This window comes from Pleurodeles waltl, chromosome 1_2 (assembly GCF_031143425.1).
Source record: "Pleurodeles waltl isolate 20211129_DDA chromosome 1_2, aPleWal1.hap1.20221129, whole genome shotgun sequence".
Classification (NCBI taxonomy): Eukaryota; Metazoa; Chordata; class Amphibia; order Caudata; family Salamandridae; genus Pleurodeles; species Pleurodeles waltl.
Window position 1 is genome coordinate 571813786 of NC_090437.1, and position 16660 is coordinate 571830445.

General features: G+C 48.6%; 1 protein-coding gene across 5 annotated transcripts in view; it reads left to right on the plus strand.

Moving 5' to 3' along the window:
• SCLT1 (sodium channel and clathrin linker 1) overlaps window positions 1-16660 on the plus strand; it is a 419430-nt gene that overhangs the window by 312694 nt on the left and 90076 nt on the right. For all 5 annotated transcript variants that reach the window (XM_069242161.1, XM_069242151.1, XM_069242154.1 and 2 more), the window contains 2 exons: window positions 6261-6453; window positions 12562-12758. In XM_069242161.1, the coding sequence (XP_069098262.1) occupies window positions 6261-6453; window positions 12562-12758 (390 nt within the window). The remainder of the gene's footprint in view (window positions 1-6260; window positions 6454-12561; window positions 12759-16660) is intronic.

The window sequence follows — 16660 nt, forward strand, 5'->3', positions numbered from 1 at the left end:
GGTCTGGCCAGAAGTTGTCCATCACCCAGCCCCCCACCTCAACAGCGTTGAAGCCCTCCTAGTATGATTCTGCAAGACCATGTATGCCCAGCTGGAGGGAGGATTCATTTTCATCTCCATCACTGGTGGTCCATAACATCAGACAAATGGGTTTTGCAGATCATACAGAAGGGCTATTCCCTTCCCTTCCACTCTTTTCCTCCTGTAGTGCATCCTTCAAAAGAACGGCTGATGGAGGATCACTTGGTTTTGCTCTGCGATGAAGTTACGGCTCTTTTGGCCAAGGGAGCCATATAAAGGGTCCTGATATCAGAAGTAGGCAGTGGTTGTTATTCCAGTTCCTTTCTGATACCCAAAAAGAACAAGGGCCTTCGCCCTGTTCTGTATTTGTGGGACGTCAATCTTTTCATCAAAAGGAGGAATTCTAAATGCTCACTCTGGCTCAGGTCTTGTCTGCAGTAGACCAAGGAGAATGGATTGTAGCGTTGGACTCCCGAAAGTTCGAACATATCTGTTAGAGACTTCTATCTGCAGATTCCTTACTTTAGAATTCCCTGACATCCGCTTCGAATCCTGAATTTTCCTGCTGAGCAGTACCCTGCGCGTGCTGTGTTGAGGTATCGTTCGGATCTGCGTGCTTCGTCCGGCTCCGTGTGGCGTCTGAGTCGTTGGAGCTGCCTATGATGTCACGGTTGTCTATATAAACACCACCTCACCGCGCATACGTCAGATCTTTTCCTTCCGCGCCGGGTAAGCGCAGATCTGGATTACAGCTACCCTGTCTTCGACGAACGTTGAGGCTTTTTCACCTTTTTGACTGTTTGAAGTCATGTCTTCAAGAAAGACGGGATTGAAACAGTGTGGTGCATGCCATCGCACCATGTTGGTGACAGACCTGCACCGTGTTTGCCTTTGATGCCTCAGGAAGGATGACAACTCCACCTCGTGCTCTGGCTGTCTGGCCATGGCTCCGAAGGCCTTGAGGGAGAGATCCCTCAAGCTTCTTGCGGCCCGACAGCTGTCTTCGGTCGGCGCGACTCTGAGGATGTTACGGTTCCGCAATAGGAGGAGGTCGCGGCACTTCTCCCGGAGTCCCAAGTCCCCTTCCTCGCATTCGAGGTCATCTGATCATTCAGGTAAGAGGCACAAGAAGAAGAATAAGTCCAAGCGGACTTCGACTTCGGCACACCCGTCGGCCGACGAGGCGTGAAGGGAACGCCGACGTTCCAAGTGCGGTTCTGCAGAGCTGTCGCCAGGGTTAACTCTGCGTCTTCCCTCTTTTCTGGGGACTGGAGCGACCCCCCGCTGAACTAAGAGTTTTACGAGGCCATGCTTCTTATTTTTGAGCGGGCTGCACCCTCAGGTGGATCTTTGGGCCCAACGGGGTCAGCAGGGGCCCCTTCAGGTTAGACGTCGGTGGCTTTCGTGCCTTTGGGGACCCTGGGATCTGATATCAGCGCCGGTCCCACACAGTCGACCTCCTCCAGCGCTGGGGACGATGTCAACACTTCCACCAGCGCCCACAGATGGTAGCCCCATCCTTATTTTGGATGATACGGAGTCAAGTCGTATGCCGTCGACTCTGACTTCGATGGCACCGATTCGACCCAGATCATTGTCTGGGCATTATTCAGAACAGCCAGGCAAAAGAGAGGAATAGGAGGGGTTTGAGGATCCTTTAAAATAAGACCAGGAACAGGACTGGTACGAGGATCTAGGGGAGGCCAGTGGATTGGACACATCTCCAGGTACTGGTATGCTCTCTCCTCCTAATGTGGTTACGGAGGAGGGAGCTTCTTATACTATGGTGGTGCGTAGGGCAGCTGAGGTCTTGGACCTAAACTTGCCTACGGTGCCAGTCAGGACGAATCTCCTGACAGAGGTGCTTCAGCCAGCGGTGACAACATCAGTGCCAATGTTGACCTTCAATGAGGCCCTAACAGACCTCCATCTGGGTACATGGTCCACTTGCCTACGGTGCCAGTCAGGACGAATCTCCTGACAGAGGTGCTTCAGCCAGCGGTGACAACATCAGTGCCAATGTTGACCTTCAATGAGGCCCTAACAGACCTCCATCTGGGTACATGGTCCAAACCCAGCACAGGGGCTCCTGTGAATAGAACAGTCGGCTGCCGCCATACATAGCTCCTAGCGACCCTAGTTTCCTGACCCAACACCCCACTCCGGAGAGCTTGGTGGTCCAAGCATCTACTTCCCGTGGTGCCTTCCCTTCCGCTCCCCCGGGTAGGGAATCCAAGAGGCTGGATCAGCTTGGAACGAAAATGTTTTCTTCCACCAGTCTGGCATTGAGGTCAGTAAACGCCTCTTGCCTATTGAGCCGTTTTTCCAATACTTTATGTTATACGGTGGCACAGGTGCTGCCCCAGGTCCCAGAGGGCGTACGGGATACTCTCACCCAGGCGGTCAAGGAGGGGAGAGATGTAGCCAAGTTTACGATCAGGTGTGGATTGTACGCGACCGACTAGCTAGGCAGAGTGATTGCATCGTCAGTGGCCCTACGTCGCCACTACGCTACTGGCTACGGTCAACTGGCTTTTCGGGTCAAGTTTGATGGACATGCCTTTAGATGGCTCTCACCTTTTTGGTGAGAAGTCAGACTTCGCACTTGAGAGGGTCAAGGATTCTCGAGCTACGTGCAGATCCTTGGGCCTTTCAGCGCCAGTACGACAGCAGTCTGTCTTTCGCCCCTTTTGATGCTTCGGAAGGGGCTTGGTACCACGCCAGCCACAGTTTAGCCACCATCCTCAGGCTTCACAACATCCTGGAAGAGGATGTGGTCGGGGTACCATATGACCCAGAGGGTCTGGCCAGAGGTCGGCAACCACACAGCCCCCCTCCACTGTGCCCTAGCCCTCCTAATGTGGTTCTACAGGACCACATCCATCCAGTTGGAGTGAGTATTCAATTTCATCTCCCTCACTGGCTTTCCATCACAACGGACAAGTGGGTTCTGCAGATCATACGGAATGGCTGTTCCCTTCACTTCCAGTCTTTCCTTCCTACTGACAAAAGAACGGCTGATGTAGGATCATTTGGTTTTGCTCTGCGAGGAAGTTACGGCTCTCTTGGCCAAGGGAGCCATAGAAAGGGTCCCAATGTCAGAAGTTGGCAGTGGTTGCTATTCCCGCTACCTTCTGATTCCCAAAACAAACAAGGGCCTTCGCCCTATCCTGGATTTAAGGGACGTCAATCTCTTCCTCAAGAAGGAGAAATTCAAGATGCTCACTCTTGCTCAGGTCTTGTCTGCCCTAGACCGAGGAGACTGGGTGGTAACGTTGGACTTGCAGGATGCAAATTTTCATATCCCCATTGTAAGGAAATGCCTTCCTTGGCATGGTTACCCACTGACTTTTTGCCTTTTGTTGATGCCAGTTATGATTGAAACTGTGCTGGGACCCTGCGAACCAGGCCCCAGCACCAGTCACCTCTCTAGCAGGCCTTACAGCCCTAAGGCGGGTGCACTATACCACAGGTGAGGGCATAAGTGCATGAGCACTATTTCCCTACAGTGTCTAAGCAAAACCTTAGACATTCTAGGGTGGGCATAAAGAGTATATGGTATGGGACTTTGTCAAATACGAACTCCACAGTTCCATAATAGCTACACTGAAATCTGGGAAGTTTGGTATCAAACTTCTCAGCACAATGAATGCACAATGATGCCAGTGTGGAGTTTATTGTAAAATACACCCAGACGGCATCTTAGAGATGCCCCCTGTATACCAGTTTGACTCCTATTGCTAGGCTGACCAGTTTCTGCCAGCCTACCACAACCAGACAAGTTTCTGGCCACATGGGGTGAGTGCCTTTGTCACTCTGTGGCCAGGAACAAAGCCTGTACTGGGTGGAGGTGCTTCTCACATCTCCCTGCAGGAACTGTAACACCTGGCGGTGAGCCTCAAAGGCTCATGCCTGTTGTTACAGCACCCCAGGGCACCCCCACTAGTGGAGATGTCTGCCCCTCTGGCCACTACCCCCACTTTTGGCAGCAAGGCTGGAGTAGATAATGAGGAAAACGAGGAGGAGCTACCCACCAGTCAGAACAGCCCCTAGGGTGCCCTGAGCTGTGGTGACTCCTGCCTTTAGAAATCCTCCATCTTGAGATTGGAGGATTCCCCCAATAGGAATAGGTATGTGCCCCCCTCCTCTGAGGTGTGAAGTGGCCTGGGCTGAACACAAAGGATGTTGCTGGGGGAGGAGATCTTCTTCAATAGATGGGGAAGCAGAAAGGGGGGAGGGCTGCCAAACTGGTCTTTAAAGGCAGGTATGGACATTTGGAACAACCCAGCACCTCCCTCACATCCTGCAACCCCAGACAATTACGGGCCCTCTTGATTAGATTAGGAGAGGGCAGGAGAGGGGTGTGTTTAGAATTTTTAGCCACACCAGTGGGTGGGCTTAGCCAGATCTAACCTCCAAAAGTCACTTTCAGCCACGTTGGATTTTTGAGGAATGTTGCTCCTTGGGATTGTTTTTTTGCCACACTTCCCAGGAAGTGGTCATCAAAGGGGGAAGGAGCCTGCCTTTGATTGGATACCCCAGACCCCCGTGTTTTTTCACCCAGGAGAAAGGATAAATATGCCAGACCTGCACCCACACCTCAGATCCCTACAAGGAAGAACATCACAAGAAGGACTGCCCTGCTGGACCCCTGACCTACACCTGGACACTGCACTCTGAAGGGCTTCACCACAAGAAGGACTTTGCCTGACTTCAAATTGTTCAATGAGGGACTCCCTGTTTTCTACAGGTGAAAAATTGCTAACCAAAGTCCCCTGTCTCAAATCCTGAAGAAACTGACCAGCTGCCCACTGTCCAGTGGCTATTTTGGAGTTTGGGCCAGGTGCATTCTGGGAGTTGTAGTCCTTACCCGCAAGAATCAACTCCGAGCTTCTGGAACCTTGGGATGAGCTGTGGACTCCTAAAGGACATTAAAAGACCTTCTGGAAGAAGATCCAAAAGTTTGGAGAAGATTGGAGAACATTTTGGAAAAAGCTCCATAGAGGGACTGACCCGTCACAGTGATCCTAGCTGGCTTGCCTCAACTGCAACACGGCCTGACCTGCAGGTTTGTTCTGCTGAAGAAAATTTCTGAAAAACTGACTACGTTCAAAATGAGAAAGTTGACCTGGACCTCCTGCGCAGTGTATCCGAAGAGGGCTCCAGGGAGGCCAGATCAGAATTCAGGTTTGGCCCGGTCAAATGATTTTTGTCTCAAAAAATTGTTTAAGTCTGAATGTAGAAATCTTCACCGAGGTCTCCTGTAACGGGTATCTGAGGAAGGGCTCCAGGAAGGTCAGATCAGACTGGCGACTTCGTCCAGCTGAAGAAAATCTTCAAGAAAACAACTTAGTTCAAAGGTAAACTTTTGATGGAGGCCTCCCGCTTGCTGTAGCCGAGCAGGGCTCCATCGCGGTTGGCCTCAAACTTTTACTTTGCCCCGGTCGAGGTGCGCCCAGATGACCAGATTGGCACTTTTCATTTCTATGCGCTAAAAAACACTAATTCTTTAGAAATTCACATCTCCGGTTCCCGTTATCCGATTTTATTCATTTTGGTGTCATTTTAAAGATAAAAACATAATCTATTGTTATAAATTGGTGATGGATTTTTGTTTTGTTTTGTGTTTTACGCATTTACTGTTTTGTGATTTTTAAATGCTTTACACACTTGTCTTCTAAGTTAAGCCTTGTTGCTTGTTGCCAACCTACCAAGGGTTGAGCTGGGTTTAATTTATTGAGACCTAACTGGACCTAAGTGGGCGGTTAGTGGCCAATTGGAAAGTGTAGGTACTTACCTGCCCTTACCAGTAATCCACTTTCCAACAGGAACCATTTAAGCAGTTAAGCAGATTAAGTTTATCATTTTGAGTGTAGTAAAGTGCAGCTTCGGAATATTTCTAACCTGCTCAGTGGTTTCCACCTCTCCTCAAGTTTTATTGTGTAAAATAATATTTGTAAGCTTATCTACAGATCAAAAATACTAATATCTGTAGATGTTATCTTCACAGCTACAGACGAAACCTTTTCTAAGAAACATGTCAATGTGCTTTGTAGTTCACATTTATTTAGTGGTTATTTTTAAATGTCAGTGAAAGTCTGTATTATTTGAACACTATCTACACCTCACACAGAAGAATACATTTTATTTACAATCGAGTAAAAAGGCACAAAAATGTAAAATTTTAAACCGACACAACTTTGCTTAAGATTATCAATTAAGGAATTCAATCATTACAGTTTTGAAGAGGAAGTTTCAAGGTGCCAGGAAAGAATTCAGAAGCTACAGAAGACTCTGGAATCTGAAAGAGAAAACTCAACCTCTGTAAGCGAAGAACGATTAAAGCTACAACAACAAAATGAGAAGCTGCGAAAAGAAGTGGAGGAGTGGAAGAAGACCGGCATGGAAGCACAGCAAAAAGCTAAATTTCAGGTATTTGTAAAATATATGTTTTCTCGCATAGTCTGTTTATTAAAACTATGTAATGTTTTATTTTGATGTCTCTTCCATGTTTGATGACAGAAATATAACTACCATCAGAGGCACAGTCTGATTATTTTAGAAATGTCAGGAACCTCATTGAGCAAAGCATAAAAGTATGTCTGTTCTTCAGGCCAGTGGTGTGCAGTTCTTTCCAGGCAGCACTTTACTCTATAGAAATACGGCTGTAGAGACAAATGAAACCATTATAACGGGTTGATGTGGTGCCTTATGAAGAGCAGAAGTCTTTTTTTTCAACCTTGAGAGTTTAGCATGAACGTCATAATCACTCGTCTGTCTCAATAATAAACTCATAGTTATTACTAGCTAAAACTCTCCCTCACTGTGGATATTGCAACTTGAACACATTACAGTGTGCAAAGTTTCTAAAATTGGAAAAGATCACAACTATTTGGTGCTACATGTTTCCGGCTTAAGAAGGTATCAGAAATACCTGTTTCACTTCCACTGTGGTTGAATATACTACATTTGTTTTCGCAGATGGGAATACTGTAAATTATCATAATCTGATAGAACCACTAAAGGGACAGCCACACATACAAAGCTGTACATGTTTTATTAAATCAGTGAGTGACTGTTTTATGGTGATCAAAATGAGTACTAAATTGGTCGGATAAGTGGTTGTTTCTACTCTTAACTAACCTTAGTGTCTTAATTTTTGAAATTCTTAACCTAAAGTCTGGATATATCTGCTCTTTCTGTGTGTTTTGTTATCCACCTGCGAGGGTTATTTTTAGGTTAGGCCTTCCAGACAGTGCATGTTGTCTGGTTGCAAAAGACACATTGTGGGTTTACAGTAACATACATGGGCTTGGAGCCCACCGATTGCATACCACTAGTTTATTTCCTGTCACCCTTATTTGCCTACTTCTTATTAGGTGTTTTCTGTCAGTTATGTGTTTGTCCTTGCCATGAAGCATAGGCTCTTTAGTCATGTCTTTGATTAGCTGGCTTCTGTTTACAGCACTCCATGAGAGTGCATGTGATTTCCAGCTGTCTCCGTCGTTTTATTCCCCTTCGCTGTCTCGGTCCATGTGCTTCTCTCACATCACCCACTCTTGTATTGCTTTCTCGCCCTTGTGCTTATGCGTCCCGCACTCAAGGTTGCTCTTTCACAGTATATTTTTGCCCCCACACTCCATGTCGCTCTCCTTCACCCATGTTCTTTCTCAGTTGAAGTTGGAGAGGTCCATGACTGCTTGGAAATGTTAATAATATTAGCAGATTGATAAAGGGTTGCATCAAGATGTTAAAATGGATTATTTAAAAAAAAAAAACGTTTTGTAAATGTGAAATAATTTGAAATTGGAGGCTAAAAATTAAGTTAGGATCCTCAGATTGATTTGTATGGGCACTGCAAGTGCATGAAACCGATTACAGTATCGATAGTGAACGGCCTTAAATGAATTGAGTAAAGCTCCAAACTTTCAATTAAAGTTTACATTTTGATGTATTTTCTGTTTGTTGTAAATTAAGTAAAATAATTTATCATTTGTGTATTTGTTTGATAAATGCTTGCTTCTGTATGGTTCAGATAATCAAAAATGCTTAACCCGGAGTCCTTGGCTTCCAGTAATGACTCAGTGGGTGTCGCTGGATTCCAAAGGTGATTCAGTGGGCTTCCTTGAGTTCAAGTAATCATTTAGTGGGGTCCACAGAAGCCAAAAGGTTAAGAACCGCTGCCCTAGACACTCGCATGTGGAAATGTTCCTTATTTATTAGGACATTAGGAATGGTGTGCAGCTATGCGGGTAGGGATTTGGGGGGCAGGTGCTGCATGGTTGTGCGTGTGTGGCACTGACCCAAAAGGGTTCTCATTTTTTTCAGCCTTCACAAGCAAATTCTGATCCTACCAATAAATGCAATCTAGAGCAGAGACTGTTAGCTGTGAGTAACAAAATCACAACAATGGTATTTTTTTGTTATTTAACAGTTTAGTGCCAAGCACTCATTTTTATGTAAGTCGTTATTCTATTTCTATGTATTGCATCTTTTTATCCTCCGAGAAGACCGCCTCTAGCCTAAGTCTCTCACTGACATTGCAATGTAGCTGGCACCCCACAAACGCTGGTATGTGTCTATGGCCTGCTTGGAAACATTTTTTATTCATTTGAGACCGCTTAGAAGATGTTGGAGGCACCGAACAATGAACCAACATTGTTGGGCTTTTAGGGCCTTGGCAAGTGAAAGAAGGAAACATCCTGCTGTTAAGGGGGGAAATATGACAGACAGCAAACAGATTCAAGTATTCAACAAAAACTTAAGGGAAGTAAGAGTTGATGATAATTTACAGAAAGTCAGAGACTGAGTAATACATTAAATAGGGCATTAGGCAGGTGTTGTGATCTTTTTACTCTTTGACTCTTGTCATTTTGTTCCCAAACTAGTCAAAATAGCCTGTGAGCAGCCTACTGTCTCTCTTTAGTGACCTACTTTATCTGGTGATGCTCAGAACTGTGACAACACACTATGGAACAAAATCTCTGTTGGCCTAATACATCTGAAAACCGCAAATTCTGTTTCTTAAACTGGGTTCGTGTGCAGTTTGAAAATACTGGCACTCAAGGACATAGACAGTCAGTCCACAGTCTTGCTTAAAATAATATTCTATATAACAAGGTAGCATGAAGGAACTTTTGTATTCAGTAATCCTTACCACACTGGGTGGAAAAAGTCTTCCTGTGACATTCCTTTGATTTTTGGGAGAGTGAAGTACCTAGCTTCCTCAAAGGAGCATTGTAAGGAAATGCCTCCTTGGCATGGTTACCCCCTGACTTTTTGCCTTTTGTTGATGCCAGTTATGATTGAAATCGTGCTGGGACCCTGCTAACCAGGCCCCTGCACCAGTGTTCTTTCCCTAAACTGTACCTTTGTTCCAACAATTGGCACCGCCCTGGCACCCAGATAAGTCCCTTGTAAATGGTACCCCTGGTACCAAGGGCCCAGATGCCAGAGAAGGTCTCTAAAGGCTGCAACATGTCTTATGCCACCCTGGGGACCCCTCACTCAGCACATGCACACTGCCTCACAACTTGTGTGTGCTGGTGGGGAGAAAATGACTAAGTCGACATGGCACTCCCCTCATAGTGCCATGCCCACCCCACACTGCCTGTGGCATAGGTAAGTCACCCCTCTAGCAGGCCTTACAACCCTAAGGCAGGGTGCGCTATACCACAGGTTAGGGCATATGTGCATGAGCACTATGCCCCTACAGTGTCTAAGCAAAACCTTAGACATTGTAAGTGCAGGGTAGCCATAAAGAGTATATGGTCTGGGAGTTTGTCAAACACGAACTCCACAGTTCCATGATGGCTTCACTGAAATCTGGGAAGTTTTATATCAAACTCAGCACAATAAATGCACAATGATGCCAGTGTGGGATTTATTGTAAAATGCACCCCGAGGGCATCTTAGAGATGCCCCTGAATACCAGTCTGACTCCTAGTGCTAGGCTGACCAGTTTCTGGCAGCCTGCCACAACCAGACGAGTTTCTGGCCACATGGGGAGAGTGCCTTTGTCACTCTGTGGCCAGAAACAAAACCTGTACTGGGTGGAGGTGCTTCTCACCTCCCCCTGCAGGAACTGTAACACCTAGCGGTGAGCCTCACAGGCTCCTGCCTTTTGTTACAGCAACCCAGGGCATCCCAGCTAGTGGAGATGCCCGCCCCTCCGGCCAATGCCCCCACTTTTGGCGGCAAGGCAGGAGAGGATAATGAAAAAAAAAAAAAGGGGGAGTCACCGACCAGACAGTACAGCCCCTAAGGTGTCCTGAGCTGAGGTGACCCCTGCCTTTAGAAATCATCCATCTTGAATTTGGAGGATTCCCCCAATGGGATTAGGGATGTGCCACCCTCCCCTCAGGGAGGAGGCACAAAGAGGGTGTAGCCACCCTCCAGGACAGTAGCCATTGGCTACTGCCCTTCTGACCTAAACACACCCCTAAATTCAGTAACCCTAATCTCAGGAAATCAGATTCCTGCAACCTACACAAAGAAGGACTGCTGACCTGAAAGCCTTGCAGAGACGACAACTGACTTGGCCCCAGCCCTACCGGCCTGTCTCCAGACTCAAAGAACCTGCACAGCGACGCATCTGACAGGGACCAGCGACCTCAGAGGACTCAGAGGACTGCCCTGAACCGAAGGACCAAGAAACTCCAGAGAACAGCGGCACTGCTCACCAACAGCAAAATGTTTGCAACTTTGAAGCAATTTCTAAAGAACTCACCCTTCCCGCCGGAAGGGTGAGACTTCACACTCTGCACCAGACGCCCCCGGCTCGAGCTCCAGAGAACCAACACTGCAGAGAGGACTCCCAGGTGACTGCGACCTCGTGAGTAACCTGAGATGACCCCCCTGCACCCCCACAGCGATGCCTGCAGAGAGGATCCAGAGGCTCCCCCTGACCGCGACTGCCTGGTAACAAGGAACCCGACGCCTGGACCCAGCACTGCATCCGCAGCCCCCAGGACCGAGGAACCAAACTCCAGTGCAGAAGTGACCATCAGGCGACCTTCTGCCTAGCCCAGTCAGTGGCTGGCCCGAGAAGCCCCTCTGTGCCCTGCCTGCATCGCCTAAGTGACCCCCGGGTCCCTCCATTGCTTTCTATAGCAAACCTGATGCCAACTTTGTACACTGCGCCCGGCCGCCCCTGTGCCGCTGAGTGTGCGTTTTGTGTGCCTGTTTGTGTCCCCCCGTGCTATACAAAACCCCCCTGGTCTGCTCCCTGAGGACGCGGGTACTTACCTGCTAGCAGACCGGAACCAGAGCACCACTGTTCTCTATAGGCACCTATGTGTTTCGGGCCCTCCTTTGACCTCTGCACCTGACCGGCTCTGTGTTCCTGGTGCAGTGACTTTGGGATTGCCTTGAACCCTCAACGCTGGGCTGCCGATGCCCAGGAAACTGACTGTGTAAGTGCTTTATTTACCTGAGAAACCTAACAATAGTTAACTCCCCCAGGAACTGTTGATTTTTGCACTGTCCACTTTTAAAATAGCTTATAGCCATTTTAACCTATACTGTGTTTACTACTGCTTTAATTCAAAGTTCCTTGCTTACCTGTGTGGAGTACCTTGCATTTTATGTATTTACTTCAAATCTTGAATCTTGTGGTTCTAAAATAAATTAAGACAATATATTTTTCTATATAAAAACTATTGGCCTGGAGTTAAGTCTTTGAGTGTGTGTTCCTCATTTATTACCTGTGTGTGTACAACAAATGCTTAACACTACCCTCTGATAAGCCTACTGCTCGACTACACTACAACAAAATAGAGCATTAGAATTATCGAATTTTGCCACTCTCAACCTCTAAGGGGAACCCTTGGACTCTGTGCACACTATCTCTCACTTTAAGATAGTATATACAGAGTCAACTTCCTACACCCGGGATGAGCAATCTCCTTTGCCTGTTGTAGCCTTACTGGGCAATTGTCCTCTAACCCCCAACTTCTGGTTATCAAACCTACTTTCCAGGATCCCCCATTGGCACGTAGGACATTGTCTGCCTGCACCCTCCTCACCCCCACCCCCTTCTGACCTGTATGCACTCTGAGACAGTTTGGTTACTTTTTTTGTTTGTTTTTTTACACATTGGAGTCCATGGTTCCCATATATCTCACTCCTTTTTATTAGTCTGACAGAGACTGAGGCACGATTTGGACAGATAAATTAATTTGGGCATTGCTGTGTACGGCATATTGGTCATGTTCTGGTTGAGCCCCGGGGGAGGGAGGTGGGGAAGTGAAACTGTTTGTTGTATCAGTACTTGTGATTTGCTTCCCTGCCGTCAGGGAACTACTAGATTGTCAATATTACTTTGTGTACCAGTTGAGGAAGTAACCCCGTCCGATGGTTCTCAACCACTGCTTCAAATTTGCTTTGGCATGCCATGTTTGCCTGTGAATCTTTTATTATGCTATGTCCTGACTCTTGTATATTGTTTACTATAAATGCCAAAAAAAACAATTTTTTAAAATTTATTTTTTAAAGAAAATTATCTGACACTTTTTCTGGAATTAATTTGTATTTAAACAGATCTGCACAATGCAACATGAATATTCGGTAAAGGAACAAGGGTTTGAAATTCAGCTGAAAGAGCTGGAAGATAGTAATCGAAGTTCAGCCAATGAGTTGAGACGCTTACTTATGGCTCAGCAGAAAGCAACTAACCGGTGGAGAGAAGAAACCAGAATGCTTACAGAAGGTGCTGAAAGCAGACTAAATAATCTAAGGTAAGTTTTGAGAAAAATATCTACATGTGCTGATGTTAGAAATTGGGTTTTTGGTTGGCAGTTAGGTTACCCCCTGTCCAAGCAAGGACCCTCACTCTTGTCAGGGTAAAGGAGAATCGCCCTCAGCTAACCCTCGCTCACCCCCTTGGTGGCTTGGCACGAGCAGGCAGGCTTAACTTCAGAGTGCTAGGTGTAAAGTAATTGTACCAACACACACAGTAATTCAATGAAAACACTACAAAATTACACAACACAGGTTTAGAAAAATAGAACATTTTTATCTAAACAAAACAAAACCAAAACGACAATCCAACTTAAACAAGTCAAGTTATTAATTAAAAAGCAAAAATAGTCTTAAATCCTTGAAAAGACAGGTAAAACACTGTTAGCGTTGAAAAGTACCTGGGTAGCGTCAAAATAACATGCCCGGGCAAGTGTGCATCGAAAACGGTAAGTGGTGTGTAGATTTCTCACCCGCAAACGAGACTGTGCGTCGTTTTTCCTTCTCCGGTTGGGGCGGCATCAATCCGGGCAGCACTCTGGTCTGGGCAGGCATTGCGTTGTTTTTGCGTGCCCAGCAAGGTTTGCGTCTAAAATCCTGCTGCACGGTATCAGCAAAACCGCGCAATTTGGGTTGCGAGGTTATCAGCCTCTGTCAGTGGGTGTTGAGTGTCGTTTCTCCAGCTGCGTGCGTCCATCTTCCAGCCGTGATGCCAGTGGAACATCGATTTCTGCCCAAAGCTGGCAGCGCATCATTTTCCAGCCGCGTCTCGGAAGGTGCGTAGAATTTTCCCCGCATGGAGGTCTGTGCGTGGATTTTCAAAGCTTCACCTGTCAAGGCCCCAGGAACTGGATAGGGCACCACTTGGCAGGGCAGGAGTTTCATCAGAGAGTCTAGGTGCTGGTAGGAGAAGTCTTTGGCCCTGAGACTTCAACAACAGGAGGCAAGCTCAGGACAAGCCCTTGGAGATTTCTTCACAAGCAGGAAGGCACACAAAGTCCAGTCTTTGTCCTCTTGCACAGGCAGAAGCAGCAACTGCAGGATAGCTCCACAAAGCACAGTCTCAGGCAGGGCAGCACTTCTCCTCGGCTCTTCAGATCTTCTCTAGGCAGAGGTTCCTCTTGATGTCCAGAAGTGATCTAAAGCGACCCTTGACCCAAGGGTAGGTCGCTCCCCCTGCCGCTGCAGCTCCTCCAGGTTCCTGAGTTCCTGAGACCCACCCCACAGTAAGTACCCCCCACCTCCCAGCCCCTCGTTCTGCCCCGCGCTACTCACCCTCTCTCCTGCTCCTGCTTCTTTTCCTCTTTCCTTCTTCTCTGTTCTTCCTCCTCGCTCCTCGTCTGTATTCTTCTTCTGTACTCCTCTTCTCCCCGTCTTCTCTCCTCTTCTCTTCTTCCTCATCTTCTGCTGTGGTATTCTGCACCCTGTTTCTTCGTTTTTTGTATCTCCCTCCGTGTTCTTCTGTGTTCTTCTGTCTTCCTCTGTCTTCTTCTGTGTTCTTCTGTCTTCCTCTGTCTTCCTCTGTCTTCCTCTGTCTTCCTCTGTCTTCCTCTGTCTTCTTCTGTCTTCCTCTGTCTTCCTCTGTCTTCCTCTGTCTTCCTCTGTCTTCCTCTGTCTTCCTCTGTCTTCCTCTGTCTTCCTCTGTGTTCTTCTGTCTCCCTCTGTGTTCTTCTGTATTCTTCTCTGTTCTTCTGTCTTCCTCTGTGTTCTTCTGTATTCTTCTCTGTTCTTCTGTACTCCTCTCTGTTCTTCTGTGTTCTTCTGTGTGTCTTTGCTCTTCCGGTCTTCTGCTCTTCTGGTCTTCAGTCCTTCCGGTCCTCTGCTCTTCTGTTCTTCTTTTCTTCTGTTCTTCTTTTCTTCTTGTCTTCTTGTCTTCTGCCTTCGGCTCTTCTGCCTCCTCCGTCCTCTTCTCCCCGCGCCTGCCCTCGTGCTCCTGCCTCATCCCCCTCCCCCACTCGCATCTCCCCTATCTAACCCGTTCACTTTCTACCTCCCTCACTCCTCCTATCTACCTATCTCTCCATCTCTCTATCCCACTATCCAACTCCCTCACTCTCCACCTCCTCCTATCTTCCTATCTCTCTATCTTTTTCCCTATCTATCGATTTCTCTATCTACCTTTTCTCTCTACCTATTTCTCTCTCTCCCCCCCCCTCCCGCCACCCCCTCTATTACCTATCTTCCTATCCCCTCACTCTACCTCTCACCCTCACCCACCTCTACAACCCCCCTCCCCTATCTTCACAACCCTACACCTATCTTTCTCCCTAATCTCCTAAACCTCCTAACACTCTCCCCCCTCCACCCTTAAACCCCACTCCCCCAGCTCTTCTCACTCTACCTGTCCCCCCCCCTCCCTCGTGCTTTCCCGCCGCGACCTCCTGCACGCCCCCGCCCCCCAGCTCCCATTCGCCCCCAGCTGACCCCTACCCCCCCACCTCATATGGCAGCCGCTGCGCGAGCGCGCAGCGGGTGCCCCGCTGGCGCGCCAGAGGCGCGCCAGAGGCAAGCCCGTCCGCGCCTGGCCCGCGCCCAGCGCCATGTCCCCTGGTCCCCAGCGCTCCCAAGCCCGGATGATCCGCTATGACCCCACCACCCTCCATGCCCTCAACCCAGGACGCTCCAACACCTGCTTCCAAGCTCACCCCAAACGCACCCATGGAACCTTCGCCTGCAACTCCTGCAAACGTATCTTCCACCACGCAACAACTACGACCACAAGCCCATGCGCCATCAACCACCTCAAGTGCATCCTAGTCAACGCTCGCTCCGTTCACAAACACGCCGTTGAACTCTGGGACCTCCTAGACTCCACAGCACCGGACGTCGCCTTCATCACGGAGACCTGGATGAACGCCTCCTCTGCTCCAGACATCGCCACCGCCATCCCCGAAGGCTACAAGATCTCCAGGAAAGACCGCACCAACCAAGTAGGAGGAGGCATCGCCATCGTCTTCAAAGACTCCATCAGCGTCACCACCTCCACTGAAGACTCCCCTCTTGCCGCTGAACACCTGCATTTTCAGATTCGCACCGACCCGAGGACCACCCTCAGAGGATCCCTCGTCTACCGTCCTCCCGGACCTCGCGCCCCTTTCAGCGACACCATCGCCGACTTCATCTCCCCGCACGCCCTCGCCTCACCGGACTACATCCTCCTAGGCGACCTCAACTTCCATCTGGAACAAAACAACGACCCCAACACCACCACCCTGCTCGACAACCTCGGCCTCAAACAACTGGTGAACACTGCCACCCACATCGCCGGACACACACTCGACCCTATCTTCTCCGCCAGCAAACACGTCTTCTTCAGCCACGCCTCCGCCCTACACTGGACCGACCACAGCTGCGTCCACTTCACATTCCGACGCGAGACCCGCCACCTCCGCACTCAACCCATCCCTCGCCGACAGTGGAACAAGATCCCTGAAGAGCAACTCTTCGCCGCACTCGCCGCCAACCAACCCACCCTCACCACCGACCCCAACGTCGCAGCCCTCAACCTCACAAACTGGATCTCCAACTGCGCAGACAACCTTGCTCCCCTCAAACGCTCGCAGCGACAGAACAACACCAAGAAACCCCTCTGGTTCTCTGACACCCTCAAAGAATCAAAGAAAACTTGTCGCGCACTTGAGAAAGCCTGGCACAAGGACTGCACCGCTGACATGACCGCCCTCAAGAACTCTACCCGCAAACACCACCACCTGATCCGCACTGCCAAAAGGAATTTTTTCACCGACAGACTAGACAAAAACAGCCACAACAGCAGAGAACTCTTCAGCATCGTCAAGGAGTTCTCCAACCCCAGCGCCAACGCTGTCACGCCCTCACAGGATCTATGCGAATCCCTCGCCACTTTCTTCCATCGCAAGATCAGCGACCTCCACGACAGCTT